Here is a 14,146-nt window from a genome sequence, read left to right as displayed (position 1 = left end):
ATTCAAGGGTGTTTTGGTCAATTTTTAAGGTTTGGACGATATTTTGATCATTTTCTTGGTTTTAGGGATATATTTTGGTAATTTTCTGGTTTATGGGATATTTCGGTCATTTTTTAGGTTTTATGGGTATTTTGATTAGGGGTGGCGAAATCAACCCAAACCAATTTGCCCACCCAAACCCACCCACTTAAATGAGACCTAAACCCACCCAATTAATATTAATGTTTATTGGGTTCTAATTGGGTATCCAATTAGACCCAATTATGATCCAAGTATCATTTCTACAAATCACCCAACTCTAAAATACTCCAAAACCACTGGAAATGACCAAAATACCCCCTAAACCTCTAAAAATGACCAAAATACCTCAAAACCTTAAAATTACCAAAGTACCCCCTGAAACTTGAAAATGACCAAAATGCCCCCAAAACCCAAAAAAATGACCAAAATACCACTGAAACTTGAAAATTATTAAAATACCCTTGAAACCTAAAAAATGACCAAAATACCCCCAAAACCCTAAAAATGACTAAAATACCTTTGAAACCCAAAAAAATAACCAAAACACCCCTGAAACCTTTAAAAAAAAGACCAAAATACCCCCAAAACCTAAAAATGACCAAAATACCCTCAAAACCCAAAAATGACCAAAATACTCCCAAAACTTTAAAATTACCAAAATACCCCCAAAATCCAAAAAATAACCAAAATATTCCCGAAACCTAAAAATTACCAAAATACCCCCTAAATCCAAAAAATGACCAAAATACCCTCCAAAACCCAAAAATGACCAAAATACCCCTAAAACCCAAACAAATGATCAAAATACCCCCGAAACCTAAAAAATTTCCAAAAAACACCGAATCCTAAAATTGACCAAAGTAACCGAGAAGCCTAAAAATGACCAAAATACCGCCTAGAACATAAAAAATTACCAAAATAACCCCAAAACTTAGAAATTGACAAAAATAACCCTAAAACCTAAAAATGACCAAAATACCCCTAAAACCTAGAAAATGACCAAAATACCCCCCAGACCTAGAAAAGACCAAAATACCCTCTAACCTATAAAGTAACAAAAATACCCCTAAACTTTTAAAATGACCCAAATAAACCCAAAACCTCTAAAATGGCCACAAACAACCCAAAACCTCTAAAATTACAAAAAAATACCTTGAAACCTCTTAAACGACCAAAATAGCTCTAAAACTATAAAACGACCAAAATAGCCCATTTTTTTGGTTATTTTGGTAATTTTTTAGGTTTATGGGGTATTTCTGTCAATTTTTAGGTTTAGGGGGTAATTTGGTCATTTTTAGGTTTCTAGGTTAATTTGGTCAATTTTTAGGCTTTGGGGTTATTTTGGTCATTTTTTAGGTTTTGAGGGGTAATTTGGTCAATTTTTAGACTTCGGGGGTATTTCGGTTAATTTTTAAGTTTTGAGAGTATTTTGATCATTTTTTAGGTTTAAAGGGTATTTTGGTCAATTATTAGATTTAGGGGGTAATTTGGTCATTTTTAGGTTTAGGGGGTTATTTGGTCATTTTTAGGTTCAGGGGGTATTTTGTTCATTTTTAGGTTTCTAGGTAATTTTGGTCAATTTTTAGGCTTCGGGGTTGGTCATTTTTTTAGGTTTCGGGAGTATTTTGGTTATTTTTTTGGGTTTTGGGGGGTATTTTGGTCATTTTCTAGGTTTTAGGAGGTATTTCGGTCATTTTTTAGGTTTTGGGGATATTTTGGTAATTTTTATGTTTTGGGGCTATTTTGATCATTTCTTGGGTTTCGGGGAGTACTTTGGTCATTTTTTGTGTTTCCAGAGTATTTTTGTCATTTTGTAGGTTTTGAGGTTATTTTGGTAATTTTTAGGTTTTTGGGGTATTTTGGTTATTTTTGAAGATTTTAGAGTACTTTTGTCATATTCACTTTAATGGGTCAATAGGTTTTATATACCCAACCCAATTATGCCCACCCCAAACCCACCCATATTTTGGTCATTTTTTAGGTTTTGGGGGTATTTGGTCATTTTTTTTTTAATTTTTTATTATTACACTTGAAATATCTACTAGTTTTAGAATAAATAATTTTATATTTATATAAATAAAACACACTGTGCAACAATCTACTGGTTGGGTCTTAGGTGGAATAACCCTTGCTCATGGGTTCAATCCCCCTTGTCGTGCTTAACTCTTTTTAAAATAAAAAGAAACCTCATTATTTGTAGTAATAGGTGACAAAAATATATTGTCATTGAAAACACCTAAATCTTAATATTGGGTGACGAATATAGAATTTCATCACCCAAGATAGGCCTTTGGTGATGCAAATATTTTGTCTCCTTACATTTTTTTTTTTTTTTTTTTTTTTTTTTTTTTTTTTATGACCTATAGTGAGGAAATAAATATTTCGTCACCAATTTGAACATCTTTAGTAACGAAATATTGATTTCATCACCAATTTGAACATCTATAGTGACGAAATATTGATTTCGTCACCCATTTTTAATTTTTGGTGACGAAATCTTCTTTTCCTCACCGAATGCTAACATTCAGTGACAAAATTGTTTATCCTCACTAGATTTCATCACTATAGCACACTTTTATTGTAGTGATTGTCAAAAAAAAAAAAAATGATGTGACCTGTAAGCGGCAACAAAGATATTGTAACAATAAATGTATAACCCAGTGGGGTTAGCTGAGTGGTTGGGCACTCGGTCTCAAAGTGGTTGTCTTGGGTTTGTCTAGAAACTCTCTAGTTTAAGTCCGGGCACCGACATTTTGAAACAACTCCCTAGGCTTGTGATTTATTCTACTATGGGCCTACCCGTCGTGAACAGTGATTAGTCTCTGGTTGAAAACTTTGAGGAAAAAAAAAAAAACAATAAATGTATACTTCTAATATGACAAACTATTTCGAGGTTGAAAAGAGAAAAGACCTTTCCTCTAATGAGAGAATTAACTATTAAAATATTACTTGGCTATTTACAATGGCCAGGAAAGTCAAAAAGTCCTACACGTTAATGAGTTGAGAAAACCTTCAGTTAGGTCCTGGCGTAAAGAAGGCATTTTCCGCCACCAATGATGTGCCGTCACATCATATTTCCATTGATCTTACAATACACTCTTATACACACAAGTATAACTCAATTAAACACAAAATTCTCAAACACCTATCAAACCTGAGAAGCTCCAACGCCTCTCATCTCCTCCCCTCCTCGTACCACTGGACCTCAACCCCGCTGTTGGAGCCGCCGCACACATCGGTCAAGAGCTAGCGTCGCCGCACCGGATTCTCATCAAGGTATCACAAATTTAATGGAATTTTGGGTCCGGCTTCCTTCTCATTCTCTCCCAATTTTTTTGAGACATGGGTTTTTGATTTTAAGCTCAAAAGAGAGAGTCTTTAAGGTTTTTCCGATAAACCCATTTGATTTTAAGCACAAGGAAAAAAGAGAAAGTCTTTCTTTGTTGTGTCCGCAAAAGTCTTTGAAGCTTTTGAAACAAGCCCATTAGATTTTTATCAATCTTAAGCTGATTCCCACCTCAAAATTTTGATCTTTAATTTTTTTTTCTCTTTCTTTATTGTTTCCACAGAACTTTTAAGACATGGGTTTTGTGATTTTAATCACAAAAAACAAAGTTCTTGAAGCTTTTGCTGCAAACCCACCTTTGTGTCATTTTTTTTCTTAATCTTCTTTTCCTTAAATGTGATAGTCATTATCATTAATACGTATTTGAAACCCAATGTTTTAGTGTTCTTGCTCTTCAATTTAACACCCAATGTTTCACTATCCTTCATCAAACACATCCCTACAGAACTATCAGCCACTAAAGAACCATCTCCAGCAAGCACTCTTTTAGGAGCTCAAACATTTGACGAGGAGTGGAAAAATGAATTGGGTCAAAGCTCAAACCTTGAACGACGGGAAGGAACCGGTGCAACGATGCCAACTCTTGACCAATGTGTGCGGCAGCTCCAGCAGTGGGGTGGAGGTCCGGTGGTACGAGGAGATGAGAGGCTTTGGAGTTTCTCAGGTCTAATAGGTGTTTGAGAATTTTGTGTTTAATTGAGTTATACTTGTGAGTGCAAAGTGTATTGTAAGATCAATGAAAATATGACGTGGCGGCACATCATTGGTGGTGTAAAATGCCTTCTTTACGCCAGGACCTGACTGAAGGTTCTCCCTAATGAGTTAGCTAAAACCCGATTGATGTTTCCGATAAACGTGACCAAAGGCTAAAGCAGAGGAAGCTTAGGGAAAGTGGGATCATAATTCATAGAGAAAAGCCAAATTCAGAATAAATAGCATATATAGGTTTGGTTGGAGCAAGAAGCATAGCGTCATGGCGGAGATGGTACTTGTTGAAGTAGGGCCCGTGTGTGGCTTGAATTGCCACAAGCCCACCTTATTTGACCAAGTCCTATTTGGAATAGTAACCCACTTTGGCCGACTTTGACATATATATATATATATATATATATTAGGTTTTGTGAAGAAAAAGGTAGCCGTGAGATTAAAAGAGAGAAATCCTAATTAACCTAGTGAGCAAGCCGCATGAGAGAAAATAGAGAAAAGAGAGGCAGTCAGCTTCTATTCTTATTTTTTTCTGTGAGAGAGTGCTAGGGTGTAATTGGGATTTGGGTTTCTTGAGAGTGTTCTTGTGCACTATTGTATTTTCCTTGATAATAGTGAAATCCCTGCAACTCCGTGGACGTAGGCAAATTGCCGAACCACGTAAATATTGTCTTGTGCGTGTGATTATTTTCTTTGACGTGTGTTTTCTCTATTTGTTTTGTTTCTCACAGGTTGGGAATTTTGGTTAAATTCCCTTCAACTGGTATCAGAGCCTAGGGTTAGGTTTGAGTGGGAGCAATGGCAGAGGAAGCAGGAAAGGCGTCTGGAATAGAAAAGTTTGATGGCACAGACTTCGCGTATTGGAGGATGCAGATTGAAGATTATCTCTATGGGAGGAAATTGCATCTGCCTCTTTTAGGGACAAAACCTGAGGCTATGAAGGCTGATGAATGGGCTCTTCTTGACAGACAGGTACTAGGAGTTATCAGGTTAACTCTGTCTAGGTCTGTTGCACACAATATTGTAAAGGAGAAGACCACAGCAGATCTGATGAAGGCTTTGTCTGGTATGTATGAAAAGCCGTCAGCAAACAATAAGGTGCACTTGATGAAGAAACTGTTCAATCTGAAGATGGCAGAGAATGCATCAGTAGCACAACATCTGAATGAATTTAATACTATCACAAATCAATTGTCGTCTGTAGAAATTGATTTTGATGATGAGATTCGTGCTCTGATCGTCTTGGCTTCTTTGCCAAACAGTTGGGAGGCAATGAGGATGGCAGTAAGCAATTCTACAGGAAAGGAAAAACTCAAGTACAATGATATACGAGATTTAATTCTGGCCGAGGAGATTCGCAGAAGAGATGCTGGTGAATCCTCAGGATCTGGTTCTGCCCTAAATCTTGAGACAAGAGGCAGAGGTAATAACAGAAATTCAAATCGGGGCAGATCAAAATCCAGAAATTCTAATCGGAACAGAAGTAAATCTAGATCAGGCCAACAAGTACAATGCTGGAATTGTGGGAAAACAGGTCACTTTAGGAATCAATGCAAAAGTCCTAAGAAGAAGAATGAAGATGATTCTGCTAATGCTGTAACAGAAGAGGTACAGGATGCATTACTTCTTGCAGTAGACAGTCCACTTGATGATTGGGTTTTGGATTCAGGAGCTTCGTTTCATACCACTCCACACCGAGAAATCATACAGAATTATGTTGCAGGTGATTTTGGTAAGGTGTATTTGGCTGATGGTTCAGCCTTGGATGTTGTGGGTATGGGAGATGTTCGAATATTGTTGCCCAATGGGTCTGTTTGGTTACTGGAGAAGGTTCGACATATTCCTGACCTGAGGAGGAATCTGATTTCTGTTGGACAACTTGATGATGAAGGACATGCAATACTTTTTGTTGGTGGTACTTGGAAGGTTACAAAGGGAGCTAGGGTATTGGCTCGTGGAAAGAAAACTGGTACTCTGTACATGACCTCAAGTCCAAGAGACACAATTGCAGTTGCTGATGCAAGTACTGATACAAGCCTATGGCACCGAAGACTTGGTCACATGAGTGAGAAAGGGATGAAGATGCTGCTGTCAAAAGGAAAATTACCAGAATTAAAGTCCATTGATTTTGACATGTGTGAAAGTTGCATCTTAGGAAAGCAGAAAAAGGTGAGCTTCTTGAAAACTGGCAGGACACCGAAGGCTGAAAAATTGGAGTTAGTACACACTGATTTGTGGGGGCCTTCTCCGGTTGCATCCCTTGGAGGTTCAAGGTACTACATCACTTTCATTGATGACTCAAGTAGAAAGGTATGGGTTTATTTTCTGAAAAATAAATCAGATGTATTTGAAACCTTTAAGAAGTGGAAGGCCATGGTTGAGACAGAAACAGGTTTAAAAGTAAAATGTTTGAGGTCAGATAATGGAGGAGAGTACATAGATGGAGGGTTCAGTGAGTTTTGTGCTGCACAGGGAATTAGGATGGAGAAGACCATTCCTGGGACACCACAGCAGAATGGTGTGGCTGAGCGCATGAATAGAACTCTCAATGAGCGTGCTAGGAGTATGAGGTTGCATGCTGGACTACCAAAAACTTTTTGGGCTGATGCTGTTAGCACTGCAGCTTACCTGATAAACCGAGGACCTTCAGTTCCCATGGAGTTCAGACTTCCTGAGGAGGTTTGGAGCGGTAAAGAGGTAAAGTTTTCACACTTAAAAGTTTTTGGTTGTGTTTCCTATGTTCATATTGATTCTGATGCTCGTAGTAAACTTGATGCAAAGTCTAAAATATGTTTTTTCATTGGCTATGGTGATGAGAAATTTGGCTATAGGTTTTGGGATGAACAAAACAGGAAAATCATCAGAAGTAGAAATGTGATATTTAATGAACAGGTTATGTACAAGGACAGGTCAACTGTAGTGCCAAATGTTACAGGGATAGATCAAAAGAAATCTGAGTTTGTCAACTTAGATGAATTGACTGAAGGTACTGTCCAGAAAAGGGGTGAGGAAGATAAGGAGAATGTAAATTCACAGGTAGATTTGAGTACACCTGTAGCTGAAGTCCGCAGATCTTCCAGAAACATTAGACCTCCACAGCGTTATTCACCCACTCTAAATTATCTCCTGTTGACTGATGGTGGTGAGCCAGAGTGTTATAATGAAGCCTTGCAAGATGAAAACTCAAGCAAGTGGGAGTTAGCCATGAAGGATGAGATGGATTCCTTGTTGGGGAATCAAACATGGGAACTGACTGAATTGCCAGTAGGAAAGAAGGCTTTGCACAACAAGTGGGTATACAGAATAAAAAATGAGCATGATGGTAGCAAACGTTACAAGGCCAGATTAGTTGTTAAAGGATTCCAGCAGAAGGAAGGCATTGACTACACAGAGATATTTTCTCCAGTTGTGAAGATGTCAACAATCAGACTAGTACTGGGAATGGTGGCTGCAGAAAACTTACATCTTGAGCAGTTAGATGTGAAGACAGCATTCCTTCATGGTGACTTGGAGGAAGACCTTTACATGATTCAGCCAGAAGGGTTCATTGCTCAAGGACAAGAGAATTTAATCTGCAAACTGAGAAAGAGCTTGTATGGCCTAAAACAAGCTCCAAGACAGTGGTACAAGAAATTTGACAGTTTTATGCATAGAATTGGGTTCAAGAGATGTGAAGCTGATCATTGTTGCTATGTTAAGTCTTTTGACAATTCTTACATCATATTACTGTTGTATGTGGATGATATGCTTATTGCAGGGTCTAGCATTGAGGAGATTAATAATCTAAAGAAGCAATTGTCCAAACAGTTTGCAATGAAGGATTTGGGAGCTGCAAAGCAAATCCTTGGTATGAGAATCATTAGAGACAAGGCTAATGGTACATTGAAGCTTTCACAGTCAGAGTATGTGAAGAAAGTTCTCAGCAGGTTCAACATGAATGAAGCTAAACCAGTGAGCACACCCTTGGGTAGTCATTTCAAACTAAGCAAAGAACAGTCACCGAAGACAGAAGAAGAAAGGGACCACATGAGCAAGGTGCCCTATGCCTCAGCTATTGGCAGCTTGATGTATGCTATGGTGTGTACAAGGCCAGACATTGCACATGCAGTGGGAGTTGTGAGTAGATTCATGAGTAGGCCTGGAAAGCAGCATTGGGAGGCAGTCAAGTGGATTCTGAGATATCTGAAGGGTTCATCAGATACATGTCTTTGCTTCACAGGTGCAAGTTTGAAACTGCAGGGTTATGTAGATGCTGATTTTGTTGGTGATATTGATAGTAGAAAGAGTACTACAGGGTTTGTTTTCACTCTAGGTGGTACAGCTATATCATGGGCTTCAAATCTACAGAAGATTGTTACTTTGTCTACTACAGAAGCTGAGTATGTTGCAGCAACTGAAGCTGGAAAGGAGATGATTTGGCTACATGGTTTCTTAGAAGAATTGGGTAAGAAGCAGGAGATGGGCATTCTACACAGTGACAGTCAGAGTGCAATCTTTCTTGCCAAGAATTCGGCTTTTCATTCAAAGTCGAAGCACATACAGACAAAATACCACTTTATCCGTTATCTTGTTGAAGATAAGCTGGTAATGCTTGAGAAAATTTGTGGATCTAAGAACCCGGCAGACATGTTGACTAAGGGTGTCACTATTGAGAAGTTGAAGCTGTGCGCAGCTTCAATTGGTCTTCTAGCTTGAGGACAGGAGGATGAGTTGCAGGGATGAGGGATTGTGTTATGGAGGATTGTGGCTGATGTTTGCAGCTTGTGAGCCCTTAAGGGCTAAGGTGGAGCTGATGGAGGAGTTTGCTAGTGTAGCTTGATCAATTCAAGCCAAGGTGGAGATTTGTTGAAGTAGGGCCCGTGTGTGGCTTGAATTGCCACAAGCCCACCTTATTTGACCAAGTCCTATTTGGAATAGTAACCCACTTTGGCCGACTTTGACATATATATATATATATATATATATATATATATATATATATTAGGTTTTGTGAAGAAAAAGGTAGCCGTGAGATTAAAAGAGAGAAATCCTAATTAACCTAGTGAGCAAGCCGCATGAGAGAAAATAGAGAAAAGAGAGGCAGTCAGCTTCTATTCTTATTTTTTTCTGTGAGAGAGTGCTAGGGTGTAATTGGGATTTGGGTTTCTTGAGAGTGTTCTTGTGCACTATTGTATTTTCCTTGATAATAGTGAAATCCCTGCAACTCCGTGGACGTAGGCAAATTGCCGAACCACGTAAATATTGTCTTGTGCGTGTGATTATTTTCTTTGACGTGTGTTTTCTCTATTTGTTTTGTTTCTCACAGGTTGGGAATTTTGGTTAAATTCCCTACAGTACTATTTCGTCTTATCAATAGGTTGATTTTCTTATTGACCCAGGAAGCAAAACTGCTAGGAGGCATCCATGGAAAAGTAGCTGACATCAGAGATGAACTGATTTTCTTAATCAACATGTCTCACGGCCATGATAGTCCAATTCGTGAAGAAACAAGTCCATATTTTAGTCCGTCACTGGTGGAGTCAATTTTCCCATCACCTATGTTGTCACACTCGGACTCAAGAGTCTCCATTATTCTTCCCTGACAACTCTCCAAAATTCTCTCATTCCAATTCCATAGGGTTACTCTTCCCATCAGCCAGGTCTGAAACAACATACAGTTCCCAAAATGATGAAGAAATAATTCAAAATCCCTCGGTACCCTCATTTTCGCATTTATTTCCACCATCCGGTACCACGTCGGACTCAGAGACTGCCAGTTCAATATGTGATTATGGACCAACAACTCTTTCCATTTCATTACTCTTTCCTGCCAACAAGTCTGAGACTGAGAATGAGACTGAGACCGAGGCCGAGCCTGAGACAAGTAGTCTATCATTCATTGGCGATGCTCTAAGATAGTACATTCTAAATGAGCAATTTTTAAATATAAGTATGATTTCAATTGTCTCATTACATGATGCAGTTCTGTCTCATTCCATAATGCAATTCTTCCCACCAGCCAAAACATTGGTGAAACAAGTAAGAGAAGTAGCATTCTGCATAGACGTTGCCATTGACCAATACTTGCTTCACATGGCACAACATGATCCACACCCACATGGCTTCACTGGTTTTGTCCATAGAACAGCTCACTATCTCAAAACATTGAAACCCCGCCATAAGATAGCATATGAGATTCAAAAGATCAAAGCATCAATTCTAAAAATCAAGGAAAGGACTGAAAGATATCACTTCAAATCCATTGTTCATGGATTGAGTAGCCGTGCTCCAAATGTTAGGTGGCACAATCCTCGAAAAGCTTCCCTTTATCTTGATGATACTGACATTGTGGGAATTGAATTTCATAGAGATAATTTGATTAGCTGGTTGGTAAAAGGACTGCCGCATCGCATTATGCTCTCAATATTGGGAATGGGGGGACTGGGCAAGACCACTCTTGCTAAGAAAGTCTACAACTACCAAACTGTGAGAGGACACATTGATTGCTAGGCTGGGATCTCAGTTTCTCAATCACACAATATTGAAGATCTACTAAGGAGCATGATAAAGCAATTTTGTGAGGTCAAAATGAAGAGTCCTCTTCCGGGAATGGACTCAATGGATGAGGAGTTCTTAATATTAAGCTTAAGGAATTACTTGCAGCAAAAGAGGTATGTGGTTGTATTTGATGACATACGAAAAATAGATTTTTTGGGAGGATATAAAACATGTTTTACCCGATAATAACAAAGCTTCTAGAATAATTATCACAACACGTAAGTGTGAAGTTGTAAATTTCTTGTTCTATCTATGTTCATCAGTTACAACCACTGCCTCCTAAGAAGGCATGGGAGCTCTTTTGCAAAAGAGCATTCCGAAATGACTTTGGAGGACATTGCCCCTTAGAGTTAGAGGAATTGTCTCAAGAAATTGTTGAGAAATGCCAAGATTACAACTAGCAATTACTTCTATAGCTGGTCTATTATCAACCAAACACAAAACCTTGTCTAAATGGAGAAACTTGCATGACAACCTTGCCTATGAGTCGGGAACAAATCCCCATCATGTCGGTGTCCACAAAGTTCTATCTTTAAGTTATGAAGACTTACCATGCCATCTAAAATCTTGTCTCTTATACTTTTGCATGTATCTAGAGAATTTTCGCATTTCATGTAGAACATTGATTCGACAATGGATAGCTGAAGGCTTTGTCAACGAAATAAAGGATAAAACATTGGAAGAGATTGGTCAAGAATACTTGACTGAGCTTATTGACAAAAGCTTGGTTCAAGTATTAGAGGTTGATGTTGGTGGAGAAGTTATAGTGTGTGGAATCCATGACCTATTAATTGCATGAGATCATCTTAAAAAGGATGGAAGATTTAGGTTTTTGTCATGTTTTGTCAAAAGGGGAGTCAAGTTATGAAGAACCAACTCGACGTATGTCAGTCCATAGAGTTTCATATGGCATATTGTAGAGCTTTAAGAAATCTCCTATACATTCTCTTTTATTCTTCAATATTGATGAACTGCTTGAGTCCTTTATGAGTTCATTTTTAAAAAATTTCAAGCTTATGAAAGTGTTGGATTTTGAGAGTACTCCATTGGATCATCTTCCTGAAGATGTGGGGAATTTATTTCATTTAAAGTATTTAAACTTGAATGGTACAAAAGTAAAGACTCTTCCAAAATCCATTGTAAAGCTGCAGAATCTGGAGACTTCGTCTTTAGAACAAACCCTAATATAGGAGGTACCTTTTGCAATCAACAAGCTTCATAAGCTACGTTGTCTTTTAGCCTACTATTTTGATGACAACATGGATATCAGTCTTAATATTTTAAGAGGAGTTAAAATACATGGGAGCATTGGATGCTTAAAGGCACTGGGAAACCTACGATACGTGGACGCAAATCTTGGAGGGGTCAAATTGGTTGAAGATTTGAGAAAGTTGAGCCAATTGAAGGATCTAGGCTTGGTAAACCTGACTAGGGAGACTGGAAGGGCCTTACGTACCTCTATTGAGAACATGAACAGCTTAACAGATCTATATGTAAGCTGGATCAACAAAGATGAGGTTGTTGATTTACAGCCGATTTCATCTCCACCTAAATGTCTTCGAAAGCTCTCTAGAAAAGGGCATTTAGCCAAGTTGCCGGACTGGATTTCAAAACTTCAACACCGAGTCTCAATAAACTTTTATTGGACAAGGTTAAGTGATGATCCACTCAAAGCCTTTCAAAATCTTCCTAATCTAGCGAAGCTCATACTGGAAATGGAAGCATACAATGGAGAGCAATTGCAAATTAGGAAAGGAGGATTTCCAAAACTATGTGCTAGTGCTCATAGATTTGACACAATTGATTTCATTGAATATATACAAAGAAGCATTACCCGTTCTTGAAAAATTGAGCATTGAACATTGTCCACAACTAATGGAGGTACCCTCTAGTGTCCAACACCTGAGAAACCAAAGCGAACTGATTTTTACAGATATGCCTAGCGAATTCGAACAAAGTTTGGATCCAAAGCAAGGGTCACATTATTGGATCATTGAGCATGTACCATTCATCTTCCTGCGTCACAAGGTTCGCAAAGGTATTTTTGGCTATGAGACCCACATTCTCAGTTCTAAGTATTTGGAGAGATCAAAAGGGACAACAATCAACCAGGCTGATGATACCAACAACAATAATGGCGATGATATCAATGCTTCAGACGATAAAGGTTAGTGAAATGTAGCTAAAATCAGTTTTTGAATTTTAGTGAGATTTACGCTTTCTTTTTTCTTTGAAGGAAAAAAAATATTGGGAACAATGCTTTAAGGATACTTCCTTTTTTGTTGCATTAACTTATTCCAATACTAATTAAACTTTTTTCATTTGTGTAGGTAAACAAATAATTTCTACATAGTGATGCGAATTGGTAAATCTGTTGGTAGCGCCATTTTTTCTTGTGATCCTCTTTAATTTGTTTGAATCTTTCTATATCAATTCCTAGCGACTGGAGTGAACGGAGAGTGGAAACATAAAGCTGCTGTTGGATGGATTTGTGGCTTTTGTTCTGCCACAATTAAGGACTTCCTTGTTACCCTCCCCCCTTCCCCTACTATTGTAGTAGCTTGTAACTGTTTGTTTATCCTGTGAAAGGATATGAACATCTTTGAATTATGCCTTTCTGGTTTTGCTATCTCTCATTATTTAGTTATTACTGAGCCAACAAAATAATAATAATAATAATCAATAATTGGTTTGTTGTCAAAAAAGAAAATAATATCATCAATTCGTTTGGATTTCGGTACTATGATTTAATTTCTTCTATGTTTTTTTTTTTTTTTGCTAAACTAATTTCTTCTATGATATTTGTAATATGTTTGGATTTTGATACCCACCATTAATTATTGCTTTGTTATTATTTGTTTCTTTTTTTGATGAGTTATTACTTGGTATATTTTTTTTTTTCTTCATTTTTTGGCTTGTGTTTTCTACTTTTCTTGATGAATAATGTCATGAGAGTTGAGTCGAAGATTTGTATCGTAAAAAGCATGTTGTCCTTTTTATTTTGCATTTGTTGAAATATGTAATTCACCACCAACCGCTATATGGTATGTTAATTTGGATTTTGCTGGTTCTTCATATTACGCTTGTATTGCACTATGTGAAAATTTGAAGAATCCACTTTGAGATTCACTTTTGAGATTTTTAGTGATATATATATATATATATATATAATTATTTTTATGGTGGGTGTAAACTTCTTCATTACTAACCAAAGTTTGACAAAGTTGTGGTAGGTAAACAATCAATTGTTGTTGTTGGGACAAGTTGGGCTAAATTTTTTATTTTTTACTCCATGGATTTACTTTGCAGTTGTCTCTTCTAGTGTGATGCTCATTGTTGCAGCCCAAATATGTGGTTGTTTTGTCACAATCATGGGTTCATTGGTGTTGCTATTTTCCTAAGTACGATTGCAGTTGCAGTCACCTGTAATTGTTTTGTTTATTTTGTACAACGATTTGAAAATCTTTGAATTGTTATCTATGTGGTTTTGATCTCTTTCTTCAATCAACTATTGCTCTTTAAATTCCCATGTGTTGG

The 14,146-nt window shown here is 37.6% G+C and overlaps 1 protein-coding gene across 1 annotated transcript; it reads left to right on the top strand.

Moving 5' to 3' along the window:
* The first annotated feature begins 12,451 nt into the window (after positions 1-12,451).
* On the top strand, positions 12,452-13,260 carry LOC126697931 (uncharacterized). The gene is made up of 2 exons (XM_050395070.1): positions 12,452-12,776; positions 12,940-13,260. The coding sequence occupies exons 1-2, from the start codon at positions 12,485-12,487 to the stop codon at positions 12,960-12,962; spliced, it is 315 nt and encodes a 104-aa protein (XP_050251027.1). The 5' UTR covers positions 12,452-12,484; the 3' UTR covers positions 12,963-13,260.
* Positions 13,261-14,146: the final 886 nt, after the last annotated feature.

Source organism: Quercus robur, chromosome 8, assembly GCF_932294415.1.
Source record: "Quercus robur chromosome 8, dhQueRobu3.1, whole genome shotgun sequence".
NCBI lineage: Eukaryota > Viridiplantae > Streptophyta > Magnoliopsida > Fagales > Fagaceae > Quercus > Quercus robur.
This window is presented reverse-complemented; position numbering and strand designations above follow the sequence as displayed.

What these genes read in the sequence shown, in the direction of transcription:
- LOC126697931 (XM_050395070.1), top strand. Translation starts at nt 12,485, where the DNA reads ATGGAGGTACCCTCTAGTGTCCAACACCTGAGAAACCAAAGCGAACTG. An exon ending in CAATGCTTCAGACGATAAAG is followed by an intron (nt 12,777 to 12,939) that starts GTTAGTGAAATG and finishes TCATTTGTGTAG; the next exon opens with GTAAACAAATAATTTCTACA.